The following is a 13949-nucleotide window of genomic DNA, read 5'->3' on the forward strand; positions in this document are numbered from 1 at the left end:
ATACAAAATAAATGTACCTAAAAATCTACTACTCCTTTTTAGATTTCTTCTTCTTTTCACTCTTTTCATCATCTCCATCCTCAGCTTTCCTCTTTTTATCCTTCTTTTCCTTCTTTTCTTTCTTATCCTTCTTTTCCTTTTTATCCTTCTTTTCTTTCTTTTCTTTCTTATCTGAGTCTTCGCCTTCAGCCTTGACCTCGACTTCTTCGATCAATGTCTTTTTAGGTAATTGCGGTTCAGGAGCAATCAATTTCGATTCTGGAACAGCTGGCGCTGGTTGTTCATCCAAGTCATTGTACTCCTTTTTCCAAGTTTCTGGAGTATTTTCATTTACTCTTCCATATTTATCCAATTTACCATCGGCTTTCAATTGTTTCTTCTTTTGAGCAACTGGTCCCAACCCCCATCTTCTTGGATAAGTGTCTCTTTCCATAATACATCTCTTGACTTTAGCAACAACACCATGGTCACAGCCTTGTAAATCAACGGTGGTCATCTGAGCAATACCAATGGCAATGGCTTCTCCTTTGGTGGTGATCAAGACAACTTCATCATACAATTCTATACCTTGTTCATATCTCAAAAGACCGGGTATCATTAATTTGGCACCATAACATACAGAGTTAACAGCAGAGTCCTTGACGACAATTCTCTTGTATCCAACCAATAAAGTTTCCAATGGTTGAATAATTTTTCTCAAGTATGATTCATCTCTAGTGTTGTCATAAACGTATTGAGCATCCAAAACATCATGCAAGGTGACCAAATTGTCCAGTTCGCTCATGGCACCAGAACGTACACGACGCAATTCTTGCATATGACCACCTACACCCAACAACATACCCAAATGAACACACAAAGTTCTCATATAGGTACCAGCTTCACAAGAGGCCCAAAATACACCCAAACCTCTCTTGTTGTCAAACTCAATCAATTTCGAATCGTAAACAGTTCTAACTCTCAATTGTCTCTTGACGGCGGAAATCAATGGTGGTCTTTGAAACAAAGCACCAGTTAAATTTTCCAAAGCTCTATTTAACTCCTTGGGGTCTTGCAACTGATCATGTAATCTAACAATACAAACATACTCCTTACCTGCACCTTGTTGCGACTTGACTAATCTAGTAGCACGGTCAATACAAACAATCAAACACCCAGTAACTTTAGGATCAAGAGTACCTGAATGACCAGTTTTCTCGACTCTCAATATCCTTTTGATCCAAGCGACAACTTCATGTGATGATGGGTTAGAAGGTTTGTCCAAGTTAATAACACCCGATGAAACGTATGATTTAAGGTCTCTACTATTGGGTGATGAACCAGCTGGGATAGGAGTATAGTGGCTAGATCTAACGAGTAATTTGTCGTAGTTTTTCAACAAAAGTGGCCATTCTGAAGTGTTGTTGGACGGAGTGACACTCTCTGGCTTGATTTGAAACTCTTCTTTCGACATGGTTTGTGGTGTGAGAGTAGCGGATGCAAGAAGGTGACAAATGGGTTTTGAGAATTGAAAATTTAGCAGATGAGCTCGCACGAAAAAGAATTTTCTTTCCAAAAAGGGCTATATGCAGGAATATATATAGAAGTATACCACGAAAACCAAGTCATTTCAACAACCCAGGCGGGGAGAGCTCCCCCTACACGTAGATGGTTCACGCCTGCAAGTTCATTATGTTACTTGCAATCTCGTTCTTGGTTAGTTCCAACCAGAACAACTCCCTACCCAAATTTCTGACCGTTTTGACACAAACATCCAAGTTCTTATCATTAACCACTTCTTTACACCCATGAAAGTTGCCTGAAATCAAGTTGAGTGTATCTTTGATAGCTTTGATTTCCAGGACTACTTCATACAACTGTTTAACCAAAGGCAGATCAGGTATGATCAACTCGTCTAAAGGTAGCTCAAACGTGTTACTAAGAATGACTTTATCTTGAGCTTGATTATTGAGTTCATGAAGTATACTCAATTCTTGATTCAAATTGGTCAAGTTTGATAGTCGTGTAGAAATGTGAGTTATATGATCGTCCAAGTTTTTAGAGTTTTCCAATGCTTGCTGATTGTGACGGGTTAATTGAGTGAACAATGCATTTGTCTTTTGAATATTTTCGTTGATGTACTGCGTATCATAGTGAATTTGATCTTGGGCAAAGTAGTTGTTGAATTGGTGTGATAGATTTTCTAGGGATGCTCTTCGTTCATTGTCAACTACAGATAGTTGAGCAATGCTATCGACCAAGTCTATAGGTTCAGGTTGTAATTGCCTAGGGGGGGCATTATGGTAGTTTTGGGACCCTAACCCCTCCTGTGGTGTGGGTGACCTGTATTGCTCGAAGGCGTGCGGCTGTGTATATTGTGAGGTGACAGGAGCCACATTAGCAGTCGGGAACACTGGGCTAGGTGAATCTTGAGGCAAAGGCAAGGGCCGCTGGTACTTTTCCGGCACTCCATTATTCTGCGTATGTTGTGGTGATACGACTTTTGGTGGCTTTACTGGTAACTCTGGACGTCCTGTACTTTGCGGGGATACAACAGCTGATCGACTAGGTGATAATTGATACAGAGGAGTTGGAGCTTGCTGTCCCCTTGGTGGTAAAGACGATTCACCTGCAATTTTGGCCGGTTTTGGTGGTGCATCAGTTGGTGGGACTGGTGGGTGCAATACAATAGGGACTTCAAGTCTGACACTTTGACAAATGACATTCACCAACTCAATCAAATTGTAGGTTCTTGATATATCACCACTAACTTCAATGCAATCACGATACCAACTTGAAAGATAAGGATGGTAGAACTTTCCTTGTGGGTCGACATTGTTTGTTGGTTTCAAGTACCATTCTTTAGCATGATCAGGAACAACATACACCAATGGGGCACCTTTTCTGTCGTAATCTGAATATGGGTAGGTGAATGGAAGCCATATTTCAATAGGGACACCAATATGCTCGTCAACTACAATTGTGCCAAACAAATTTATCAATAGCTCTGATTGTCCAGTTTCTTCAGATGTATGCACTTGTGTTCGTATCCTGAAATTTAGATTCCTTTTGAGATGTTGTTGTAGAAATTGATACACATGAGTGTAGACTAGCTGCTTGTACAAATACAGTGGTTGAATGACATTGAATAGCCAGTTCGATACCAGTTGAGGTAACGGTGGTTGTGACATTTGACCGTGGAGAGTTGTGTATAGCTCGAGATCAATGTTTCGCAAACAAAGAGAGAAAAAAACTGATTATCAAGACCACTCGGAAAATAATTCTTGCTGACTTTATATATTTAGCACGTTATCTACAAACTACAAATAAATCAATCAAGCAAATGAGTGGGTATGTATTAGGGTGATACTAATAGCCTATTTGAAGGAAAGTACTAACATTCTCGCCCCTATAGATATACTGTTGTCATTGTACTAGTTGTTGTTGTTGGTCTTTCGGCGTTAGCATGGGTATTTGCTCCACAAGAAAATAGGACAGTGTTTAGATCATCAGTGATACTTGGTTTGGCCATGTGTTATCTCATGTGGGCAATTACGTACTTGGCCCAATTACATCCATTGGAAGCACCAAGGAGGTCGGACTTGAGACCAGAACATGTGAAATGAGAGGGGATGGTGTGAAATGAAGAATTGAGACTGAAGAGTCAATCATGGGAGATGATGGTATTACCCGTTTATACACTGCTGAAAAGAGTATGCAATTGTTTGGACGGGTTACATCTAAAATGTGTAATAAAAAAAATACTACAAAAATTATTGAAATTGATAAAGCTTGAAAAAGCTCATAAACAAGCATCGTAGGTAGAGATATAATATCCAATGGGGCTGTTCATTGAGTAGATAAATATGTGAAACAAATCACTTATTAAAATCATCTCTTCTGAACGTGTCATGTTCCTCTCTATGTTGAAAAAACAAACTCAACGTGTAGTGCCATAGCTAGAATTCTTTATCAAAATATAGTGGGACCGATCAGGCTTTTCAAATGTTCAAAGTCATTTCAAAAGCCACACGACGGATACAAAGCCATCCACACGATCCATGAAACCAGGCAATTCCAAGTATCAAATGCAAAAGCCCAATTTCATGGCTTGATCTTCTCCATCACCAGAACCCATAATTCGACGGATGCGAAACGAATTTGAGGCAGAAACAGGAGCGTGTGGAGAAGAAAAAGGAGAGGAAAAGCAAGTAAGTGAGTAAAAAATTTTTTTTGTCTATGATATGGCGATGATGTGCGAAAGAAGTTACCCGGTTTAGAGAGGTCGTAAAATGTCGTGCCGAAAGAAAACGACATCGCACCCATACGACATAGGCCTTACACCTCGGCTATATTATGTTTGCGAGAGTAGGACCAAACTCAAAGCAGTTAGATTGATACACAAAAGGATGCAAGAGAATGGCCCTTGCAATGAACCAGTTTGTCCTTCTTTTGTCAAGTTGCTTTCAGAGGTTCTGTGCCAGCTGAAATAGCCCGCTTCTAAACTTGATCCGTTTTGGTGTGTTTCAAACAACTTCCATACTACTTCAAAGCACAAATCCTGCTTCAAGCAAGAAAAGCAGAAGCTCTAGTTTCCATTTTACACTCAAAGAGTCGCTTGTGTAGTAGTCTTACATCTATTGTGACTAAGGTTAATCTAGGAATCTGGTGTTAGTTACGAGGTCGTCGTGTTAAAGTAAACTGTGGCGTCCAAAGTATAATACGTAATTTTGCATATTGTATTTGCCATGTTTTACTTTAGTTTTCTTTTTGTGTTCTCACTTCCCTAATATTTAGCAAGTTTTACACGACTAAGATTGTTAAAGAAATGACAACAACAATAATTTAAGTAGTGTTGCATTACTAGTATAAATTGGTTTTGCAACCACAGTTTTTTATAATTTTCTTTTCCTTAATCAAGGGGTCATCACATTTCACGTGACCAATTTAATTCATCAATAAACAAACGATTCTTTATTTACGCTAAGGGGAGCTATCGCCCTGGCCAAGACTCACTAAATTTTTTTAGAGGGTAGACGGAACCACAATGATTAAACCTTATTCGCGGGTACTAGGAGGCTCACGAAAAAACTGTCTATTATAATAGCGTAAGTCTTTCCGTTTTGCTATTATACTTTCTCTCTCACCACAAAGAACAGTTGCTTTCTGCATTATATATTAAAAAAATGCCTGGAACTGCCTCGACACAACCAGTCAAGTAATTTTCTTACAATTGTGTAGAACCATTGTGCGTCAAGGTGTGGCGTGTCAATTTCAGAACGGCTAGGATCGCTCATAAGTTCCACTTCTTTAGGTGTGACTCTTTAACGATTAGCGATAGAGATAAAGCACTTGTTGAAGGTCGAATGAGTTTAGCGGGGGCGGAGATGTAACAGCGGCTAAAAATGCCGGAAATTAACGACGAACGCTCGACTTACTAAAAAGAGCAATTGAAAATAGCGTTGCATGAGGCAAATTGGAAAACCGACACACCGGTAGAGACTACATTACAATCCAACGTCCTGAGATAGTCATTGGTGGACATGAATCATGTCTTTATGGTAGTAAAGGGATCAGTTGACTCTTTGCCTATTCCATCTCATATAGATTAATTAAAACACAAAAATGAAATGAATGTGTATACATTTCTTTTTTTTTACAAATTGCATCATCACAATAGAAGTTGATTCTTTTTTTTTTTTGTTTTTTCTTCTTCTTCTTTAACACAATAACCCAAGAAAACAATTTAAAAATGCTATCAAAATGCCTTATCCAAATGTCAATGTCATCAATATTGTATGTATATATATATATGCACGCCCACCCTTCTGTTTAGCTCCCTTCATTTCTCTTCTCCTCCTTGCAAACCACTCGTTTCCAAAATAACTCGCTTACCTTTTAATACCCTGAACTCGACCACTAGCCGACATACAGCCCTTAGAGAGCAACTCAAAATATAGTTTGTGAAAAATGTCGCAGCCGTTTGAAAATTCGCCATCACACGAGCAATACCCCGAGCACAATAAAGACACTTTCCAGCTGGTAAAATCAGCTGAATTAGTCGACCAAGAATCTGGCTCACTGCAATACAATACCAGCAGCTCGGTTCTGTCTACTGATGATCGTGGTTTGAAACATGGACTTAAAGATCGTCATTTATCGTTGATGGCACTTGCCGGAATCATTGGCCCTGGTATTCTTGTTGGTGCTTCAAATGCATTGGCAGAAGGTCCAGCAGCCATTTTGATTGGGTTTGGTGCTATTGGAGTCATTGCATTTTTCATGATGCAGTCATTGGGTGAATTGGCAACATTGTATCCGTCTGGTGGTGCTTTTTCAACATTAGGAATCAAGTTTGTTGATTTTGGATGGGGTGCCAGTGTTGGATGGATGTATGTCATTATCTGGATTGCTGTTTTAAGTAACGAATATAATGCCGTTGCCAGTATATTGCAATTTTGGGGACCTCAAGTGCCACTTTATGCGTATGTGTTGATAATTTGGCTCCCATTTTTGTTGTTTCAATTCTTGGGTGTTGCCGTTTTTGGAGAAGTTGAATTTTGGTTGGCGTTGTTCAAGATTTTGGGATTGGTGGCATTTTACATCTTTTCAATTGTTTATGCAGCTGGTGGTGTTAAGGGACAGAAGGCATTTGGTTTCCATTATTGGAATGATCCTGGCCCTTTTGCTTCTGGATTTAAATCGGTTGCTAGTTGTTTTACATTTGCCAGTACTTTCTACAGTGGTACTGAAATTGTTGCTGTTTGTGCCGCTGAAACAAGGAACCCAAGTAAGGCTGTCCCCACTGCTATTAGACAAACTTTTTGGCGTATCTTGCTTGTTTACATGGGAATTGCCATATTTTATGGAATGACTGTTCCATACAATGATGATAGATTGGGCAGAGACACCAAAGCTTTGAAATCACCAATGACCATTGCCATTCAAAGAGCTGGATGGGAAGGAGGTGCCCATTTGATAAATGCCTTCATTGTCGCAGTTTGTGTTTCGGCTATTAATTCATCAATCTACACTGGATCAAGAGCTATGGTACATTTGGCAAATGAAAGGTGCGCACCTTCAATCTTGAAATGGGTCAACAAGCAAGGTGTGCCTTATGCATCAGTCATTCTTATGAACTTGTTCGGATTGATTTCCTTGATGAACCAAAGTACTGGTGCAGCTGAAGCATACAACTACATTGTCAACATTTCCGGTGTTGCCGTGTTTATTGTTTGGGGTAATGTTTGTTTCTACCATTTACGTTTCAGAAGAGCTATGAAATTGCAAGGAAGATCTACTGATGAATTGCCTTACAAGGGTTTATGGTACCCAGTTTTGCCTATTGCTGGTGTTGTTTTAAACATCTTCTTAGCTTTGATTCAAGGTTGGTCTACTTTCAAACCATTTTCCGGAAAGGATTTCGTTGATGCTTATATTTTGTTGCCAGTGTTTTTTATCTTCTTCATTGGATTCAAGTTGTGGCATAAATCCAAATGGGTCAATTTGAATGAAGTTGACTTGGATGAAGGAAGAAGACATGATACCGATTTTATTGAAGATGGTGAAAAGGGTGTTGATATTCCTGTTGGTGGAAAACACAAGATTAAGTGGAAGCCATGGGAATTGTTTTAGAGAGGTGCGGTGTTGAAGTGTGTTGTTCTTCTTTTTTTCAGTTCTTGACGTTTTATTTAGAGTTTAAAGGGCTCGACTCGAGTCGTAAATTATGTAAATTAGACTTACCTTTCGAATATATTTTAAACTAAATCCAGGATGCTTTCGTAGCGGTGATATAGAATTATCTGAAAGTGGAAAATCTATTCTTATATGGTACTACTTGGGTGACGTTGAATCATTCATCTCCTATACAAGCAAACTTCACCATAGTGGAAGAATTCAGAATTATGTTTTTGCAAACCTTTGTCAGTAATTGGCATCGAAACCCTTTTCCAAACAATAACAGCCGCAAAAGTTTTTATTACAATGTCTTTTTTCACTCATTTTGACGATTCCTGATGATCCGCTGCCTAAAAGAAGCAAAGTTGTCAGTATTTAGTACGAGTAAACAACACGCTAGAGCGCAAAAAATACTCATTAAATAATCTCCATCAAACATCTCCACAGGACAAAATAAAGCAAGTCAAAATGTCCAGGCAACAGCTATTGTATAACTCAATGCCATCCTCCACATATTAATAAAGAAATCATTCGAATCTGTTTCTTTCGAGTCATCTGATTGAGTCTTGAACTTGTGCATATAATACAGCTTGAGTCCTTGTGCGGATAGAGAAAACAACACCAAAGACAGTTGAGTAAAGAAAACACCACAAATGGCAATGAGAACACAAAGGACAGCGTCCTCATTCTTATATGTTCGATATATTCTAACTGCACACACAACCGCCATGATTGAAGGAAACCACTTCAAAAACTCAAACTTTTTCATCTTTTGCGAAACTATAGCTTTAACCAAGTCCATTTCCTCAATGTCTGTCTCCTTTAATTCCTCAAGATTAATGAAACCTTGCTTTTCATCGATGACTGATGACGTATGGAGGTGACTCTTTGAAGGCTTTTCAACGTCTGAAAGGGCCTTTTTTTCTTCGTATACCATGGTGTAACGAAGTTAGATGTTTTCCAATGGTAATTTTTCTTTGAGTACTTTTTTTGATGAAGTTGTCATGAGATTAAATTGCGCGCGAAAATTGTAAAGTTTTCTTAAGCGGTTGCGCACAGTCCGCTCATAGTGTTGCGGAAATTAATGAAGTCTTCGACGTATTTTTGTCCAAAAGCAAAACTTTCTCATTCTCTGTGCTAAAAGTGCACAACTATAGCAGAGAGTTCATTAGCTGTCAAATTTTTCGTTAAGTTTTTGCACTAGAGTAGATATAATTACTAAACACCATAAACAATTTTAATTAATGTTAAACATGGCTTCACAGCACCATCCGACCATCCAACTCTTGCTAAACCTAAAATACTGTTTCAACAATTCCACGCCGTTGTCAAAGCTCGCGATTGTATTAAACTTAATCAGCTGAGTGATAATTGTCGAAAATGGTCTACACAACAGATCACCCCACTTTGTTGGGTATCTTTCGGTACGAAATTCTTTCAATCACTGAGCCACCTTTAAACTGTGGCGTAAAAAATATCTCGATGTTTGTTCCTTCCTTGAAAACCACCTCGAGTAACCTTTCGACATCATCGTAATCAACACATCGTCGAGGAATTATTGGTGGCCATGGCTTTCCTCGAGTGAGCAAATGCATGCCGCAGGATTGCAAAGGGAGTATACTGAGAAGTATTAGCTCGCCCCTATTGTCGAAGGGTTTGTGAGGAATAAACGTACCCATTACTAATATGCAACATACTGACATAACGAATACTGCACCAGACACACACTTAGTTAATAGTCCAATATCACATATATCATGTTTGTTCAAGTTGGTCTCTTGTTGTAGATTTCTCAATACAACCATAGTCATACAATACTGCAAATCCAAGCTTGAGACCACTATAGATAGTAGCATCAAAATTATTCCCACAAACCTTGAAAGGTAGACATCCATCAACTCATCAATACATCCCATGTAAATGGCCCACGAGGGAACTGCAAGGGATGTAATGGCCACAAAGTATGCAAGGGCAGCTTCACAGGTTTTCAATCTCCCATATTTCCAATTCACCGTAACCTGGGCAATCTCGAGTAAATGATCTTTTGGTTTCTTGTAATCTTGAGCTTCCAAGTCGACAGGTGGCTCTTTCCCACTAGCCACGTATAATCTCTTGTCTCCTGTCGATTGCTGCATCTTATTACCGGCATTGTTGATCTGAGTGTTCTTGGCTGTTTCCCATTTCACAAACTTTTCATCAAGACTTCTGATGAGAGCCACTTTGGAAAACGATGTATAGCACATGTATATTTTCTTGATGACTACTAGTAGTGGTATGTCTTTAAGGTTACTCAAAAGATTGAATGTGGCAAATTATAAGGATGTTATTGAAAACGAACGTCAAGCTTTCTTAAAGAATGATTTGGTTTCATATGGGCTCATAAAATCAAGTGCAATTGTGACACTAATTCAAAATTGCGATCTATGACACTCACCTTTCAACAACAGACATGGCCACTGGAAATCCAACAACGACTTCACTAACCAATGAAACTAAACACAGCTGGCTACATGAAGATCGGTAAACGTGACTTCTCATGAAATCCATTAACACTTGGCTCCTTATTGATGCTCGTTCATCGTGTATTTTGAAAGATTATTCTCGACATCACTTCATAAATATTGAGGTTCTTGAGCTTAGAATGACTGTTCACGAATTCGTTGAAATGAAGTCTCGCAATTCATCCAAGGGTAACCATTTGAGGCCTAGATAGTTGAAAATACATTTCGATATGGTCCAAAGATGTGCAGGGAAGATTGTGAGTGCAAAACACTCAAGAAATTTTTCTATCAATTGGGTCACAGACATATTTGATGTTTGGAATGCACAAACCTTTGGTTTGCATTATTGCCTGCCCGTAACTCATTTCATGATCTTGATTATTTACTTTTAGAGATGCCCAATCTTTTGGAAATTGAGAGTATTATCAGGTTTGTGTCTTTTCAAAAAGATGACGTCTACATTCTAATACAGGTTGGCAGATGCTTTTTCGATCTGTACCGGTTTGATCATATTGAAATCTTCTTTGGACGCTTGACATTCGGGAAATGTTCGTTTCAGCCGGATATGTTAAAAAAGCGATTATTTATGATCCCACCGCGGAACGTTTGACGATGTCCTCGTGTCTTGATTCTTGGTTTCAGTACAAAAGATGGAAACATAAACAGGGTAGACTTGGATCTATAAAGGATGTTCTGTCCACGAAAACTTCAAAGTAGATATTTAGATTAGAATCGGAACAAAGACACTATACAGTAAAGCAATCAGCATACTCGATTCCTTAACTTCGGCAAAACGCCCTCAAGCTAAACCCTGTTTCTCATTGCTTTGGCTTTATTTTTGAAGGCAAGATAGCTTCCAGTAGTAGCTTTGTTGGTCACAAAGATCAACACTAATACTAAAAATAGGTTAAAAACACATTCAGAGTTCGTCCCATTAATATGAAATGCCATTATTATTATCCATACAATTGTCAAAAAGTAACTAGAAACCAAAGTGCAGATTCGGTCTGAGGCTTTCAATCTGCATGTAGTATTGTCCCGCATGTTTGGCAAATGCTCTACCACATACTTGATTAGCATTATTTGCATACTCTTTTTATTGAGTCTGCCAATAATGAAGAATGATACTGAAATCAATACCTCATTCAATGCAAATGAGTATTCAACAACTGCTCCTTTGTTGTTTCTTATCACCCAATATGTTCGAACCGCGTGAATTATGATGCATGATACTGGAAATACAAATTGAAACATCTTATACTTTTTCATTCTCTGGTGTACCTTCAGTGCTGATTCTTTAATCACGGGCTCAAAGTCAACTCCTAGGATTTCACTCACCTCATTTCTTCTCTTTACCGATCCATTCTTAAATAACTGTTCCAAATTCTCTAAACCAGCGAATCTTTCTTTTAATTCTTCTCAAGAAAAGTCGTTTCCTTTACCACTCTCATTATTTGACACACCCTGACTGCTCTTGGAACGGTCAACCCGTTCGTTTCGAATGAACCTGTCAATAAACATATGAAGCAAGTAAAAACCAACCATTATAAAGAAGAAATAATCGGAATTGAAAAAATCAAGAGGGGAAAAAACGGCCACCCATGATGTGCCAATAATAATTGCAATGTAACCGAAACTTAACACGGGGTCTCTCAAAATGTGCAGTGCTATTGCTCGGTTCCCGCTCGAAAGGTTGCCAATGGGGAAACTGGTTCTGCTAGTCGCAATGTTTCTCTCCAGCTTGCAATCCGAAAGGTCAAGAAAAACACTCTGCCCGAATATCAAACCAATTCGACGCAAACAAAAACCAAAACGCTTGCTCCGTGTATAGCCTTGTAATCTGATGAGAGTGACAACCACACCAACAAATGCCATCAGTAGAATGTAAGCCGATCCAAGCAAAAACAATCGAAATTTGCCTAATATATCTGCTTGGTCATAATTAACAATCTTTTCATCGACCTTGGACTGAGCTTTAGTGTCAGGATCCATCAACTTCTCATTCATGGTCAGCACACTATGTCTCAAAGACGCACTTTCAATCTCATCGTGATTATCATTTGGCACTTGAGGAGATTCTTGAGGCATAATGACCAATTGTATTTGTGTATTAAGTCGCTCAAGAAATTTTTAAGCCTCGGAAAGTTATTTTCTTCAACAAAATGGCGAGCAAAGTTGAAACTAAAATTCTTAGATGGTAGCTCAAAGCGCAATTTGCCCAATTGTGTCTATCCAACTCCTTCAACACTATGTATCCGAGAAGTGAAATCAAGTATACAATTTTAAACCCTTCTTTACCCAACACATTGTAATACGAAATTAAAGGCGGGTGCATTATTCAATCTTGAAATTGGTCGTGGAGTACATACAAGCGAGAGGGATGAAACAACTATGATACTTGCATGTATGAGGCAAGGTTATTGAATAAGTTAGATCTATAGATCATCCGCAATCAATGGCATTGACTAACAGCTTTGCAAGAGGATGAGCTTTCCACCAATCAGTTCAAAATAAATTGCCCACATTTGGAACATGCATATTGCAAGAATGATTCTCCTTGGATTAGTGGTGCGGAGCAAGACGACCAATTCATCGAAACCCGCATCGTTTCAGTAAGTCAGACAATAAATCTAATGAATGACCTTTGAAAGTGCGGGTTGACATGTATTGTTATATGCCTTTTCACCATGATTGTGTGTGGTTAGAAATACGAGAGAACAACGACACAAAATTACGACCAAGGTTTCAAGGAGAGGTAAAAGGAAGGCAACCACAAGCACCAGTTGCATCGCGTTTGTATACTATTGAGTCTTGGCAGTTATTATTAAAGTTGTTACTGGAGAATTAATGAGAGAATATATACAATAATTGAATGCTATCAATAGTAGCCTTGTGTCAAATGGGTCGTCTGACTCACAGGAAAGTATAACTAGAGCAATATTTAGTTCATATGACTCATCAATGTTTATATCAAAGTGTGACTCAAATTCAATTCTGATCTTATGCGTTTTGGTCGTCTTCCCCTCTTTCATGTTAGTGTCAAACGTTCGATATGTTTCCACCTAATCAAAATCCACCCCGCAATTGGATCATAATTCTACCACCAATATCCAATTGCAACACATTCAACCATGCTGCCATCTCTCCTCATATGGTTGATTCGGCACGGCAAAACCTACTTTATCAGTTTCGAGTATCGGTTGTCATATAATCGAGTTGTGGGGTTAAGGATATGTTACATGTCACCATAGCGATTTGACTCAATGCTACATAGGCGTATTAATACATCGAGTCCATACGCAAGAATTATCTTATCATACTGTTAACAGGGATAGAAGCCTCAAGAGTGCCATTTGTGCAATCTAATTAAAAAACGTGCATAGATTGTATATATACTTTATCGCATTTGCTCAACAATGAGCACAATTTGAGCTTCTTTTAGTTGGGATCTGCATAGACTGATCTTGAACGCATATAGGTCCGAAGTGTGGGGTCACAATGATAAATCATCGTTGATCTAATGAACTCTATCCACAAGTCTCGATGTGGTACATAAAAACTGAACTGATTCACATTCAACACATCCACCCACATATCCCTTTGCATCACTCTCCAACGTTATATCCAACGAACAGGCGGATGATCCTTGAGCAAAAACTAAAACACCCGTCCGCCCAATTATGTTCTAAAGGATTCACACTTTACAACCGACACCAATTTAAGAAAAAACGCGAAACCATCCCCTCCTTTATGTATCCTTTGTAATGAGTGGCTAGTTCTAAAAGCCACGTA

At 38.8% G+C, this 13949-nt stretch overlaps 8 protein-coding genes across 8 annotated transcripts; 2 read left to right on the forward strand and 6 right to left on the reverse strand. All coding sequences in view use genetic code 12, as the record gives it.

Annotated features, from left to right (window-relative positions):
• Positions 1-28: 28 nt before the first annotated feature.
• On the reverse strand, positions 29-1453 carry CPAR2_212590 (pseudouridine synthase; the record flags this gene model as incomplete). Its single annotated transcript, XM_036810225.1, has 1 exon — positions 29-1453. One exon carries the CDS (start codon positions 1451-1453, stop codon positions 29-31), a length of 1425 nt encoding a protein of 474 aa, XP_036666782.1.
• A 199-nt stretch (positions 1454-1652) lies between these two features.
• On the reverse strand, positions 1653-3170 carry VPS23 (ubiquitin-binding ESCRT-I subunit protein; the record flags this gene model as incomplete). The annotated part of the gene is made up of 1 exon (XM_036810226.1): positions 1653-3170. The coding sequence occupies one exon, from the start codon at positions 3168-3170 to the stop codon at positions 1653-1655; it is 1518 nt and encodes a 505-aa protein (XP_036666783.1).
• Positions 3171-3322: 152 nt separating this feature from the next.
• On the forward strand, positions 3323-3605 carry CPAR2_212610 (H(+)-transporting V0 sector ATPase subunit e; the record flags this gene model as incomplete). Its single annotated transcript, XM_036810227.1, has 2 exons — positions 3323-3330; positions 3395-3605. 2 exons carry the CDS (start codon positions 3323-3325, stop codon positions 3603-3605), a joined length of 219 nt encoding a protein of 72 aa, XP_036666784.1.
• A 2344-nt stretch (positions 3606-5949) lies between these two features.
• Positions 5950-7614, forward strand: AGP3 (Agp3p; the record flags this gene model as incomplete). The annotated part of the gene is made up of 1 exon (XM_036810228.1): positions 5950-7614. One exon carries the CDS (start codon positions 5950-5952, stop codon positions 7612-7614), a length of 1665 nt encoding a protein of 554 aa, XP_036666785.1.
• Positions 7615-8119: 505 nt separating this feature from the next.
• Positions 8120-8593, reverse strand: CPAR2_212630 (uncharacterized protein; the record flags this gene model as incomplete). The annotated part of the gene is made up of 1 exon (XM_036810229.1): positions 8120-8593. One exon carries the CDS (start codon positions 8591-8593, stop codon positions 8120-8122), a length of 474 nt encoding a protein of 157 aa, XP_036666786.1.
• A 460-nt stretch (positions 8594-9053) lies between these two features.
• CPAR2_212640 (uncharacterized protein) lies at positions 9054-9899 on the reverse strand (the record flags this gene model as incomplete). Its single annotated transcript, XM_036810230.1, has 1 exon — positions 9054-9899. The coding sequence occupies one exon, from the start codon at positions 9897-9899 to the stop codon at positions 9054-9056; it is 846 nt and encodes a 281-aa protein (XP_036666787.1).
• A 1062-nt stretch (positions 9900-10961) lies between these two features.
• CPAR2_212650 (uncharacterized protein) lies at positions 10962-11426 on the reverse strand (the record flags this gene model as incomplete). Its single annotated transcript, XM_036810231.1, has 1 exon — positions 10962-11426. One exon carries the CDS (start codon positions 11424-11426, stop codon positions 10962-10964), a length of 465 nt encoding a protein of 154 aa, XP_036666788.1.
• Positions 11427-11576: 150 nt separating this feature from the next.
• On the reverse strand, positions 11577-12245 carry CPAR2_212660 (uncharacterized protein; the record flags this gene model as incomplete). The annotated part of the gene is made up of 1 exon (XM_036810232.1): positions 11577-12245. The coding sequence occupies one exon, from the start codon at positions 12243-12245 to the stop codon at positions 11577-11579; it is 669 nt and encodes a 222-aa protein (XP_036666789.1).
• Positions 12246-13949: the final 1704 nt, after the last annotated feature.

Source organism: Candida parapsilosis, contig 005809 (assembly GCF_000182765.1).
Source record: "Candida parapsilosis strain CDC317 annotated contig 005809".
Lineage (NCBI taxonomy): Eukaryota > Fungi > Ascomycota > Pichiomycetes > Serinales > Debaryomycetaceae > Lodderomyces > Lodderomyces parapsilosis.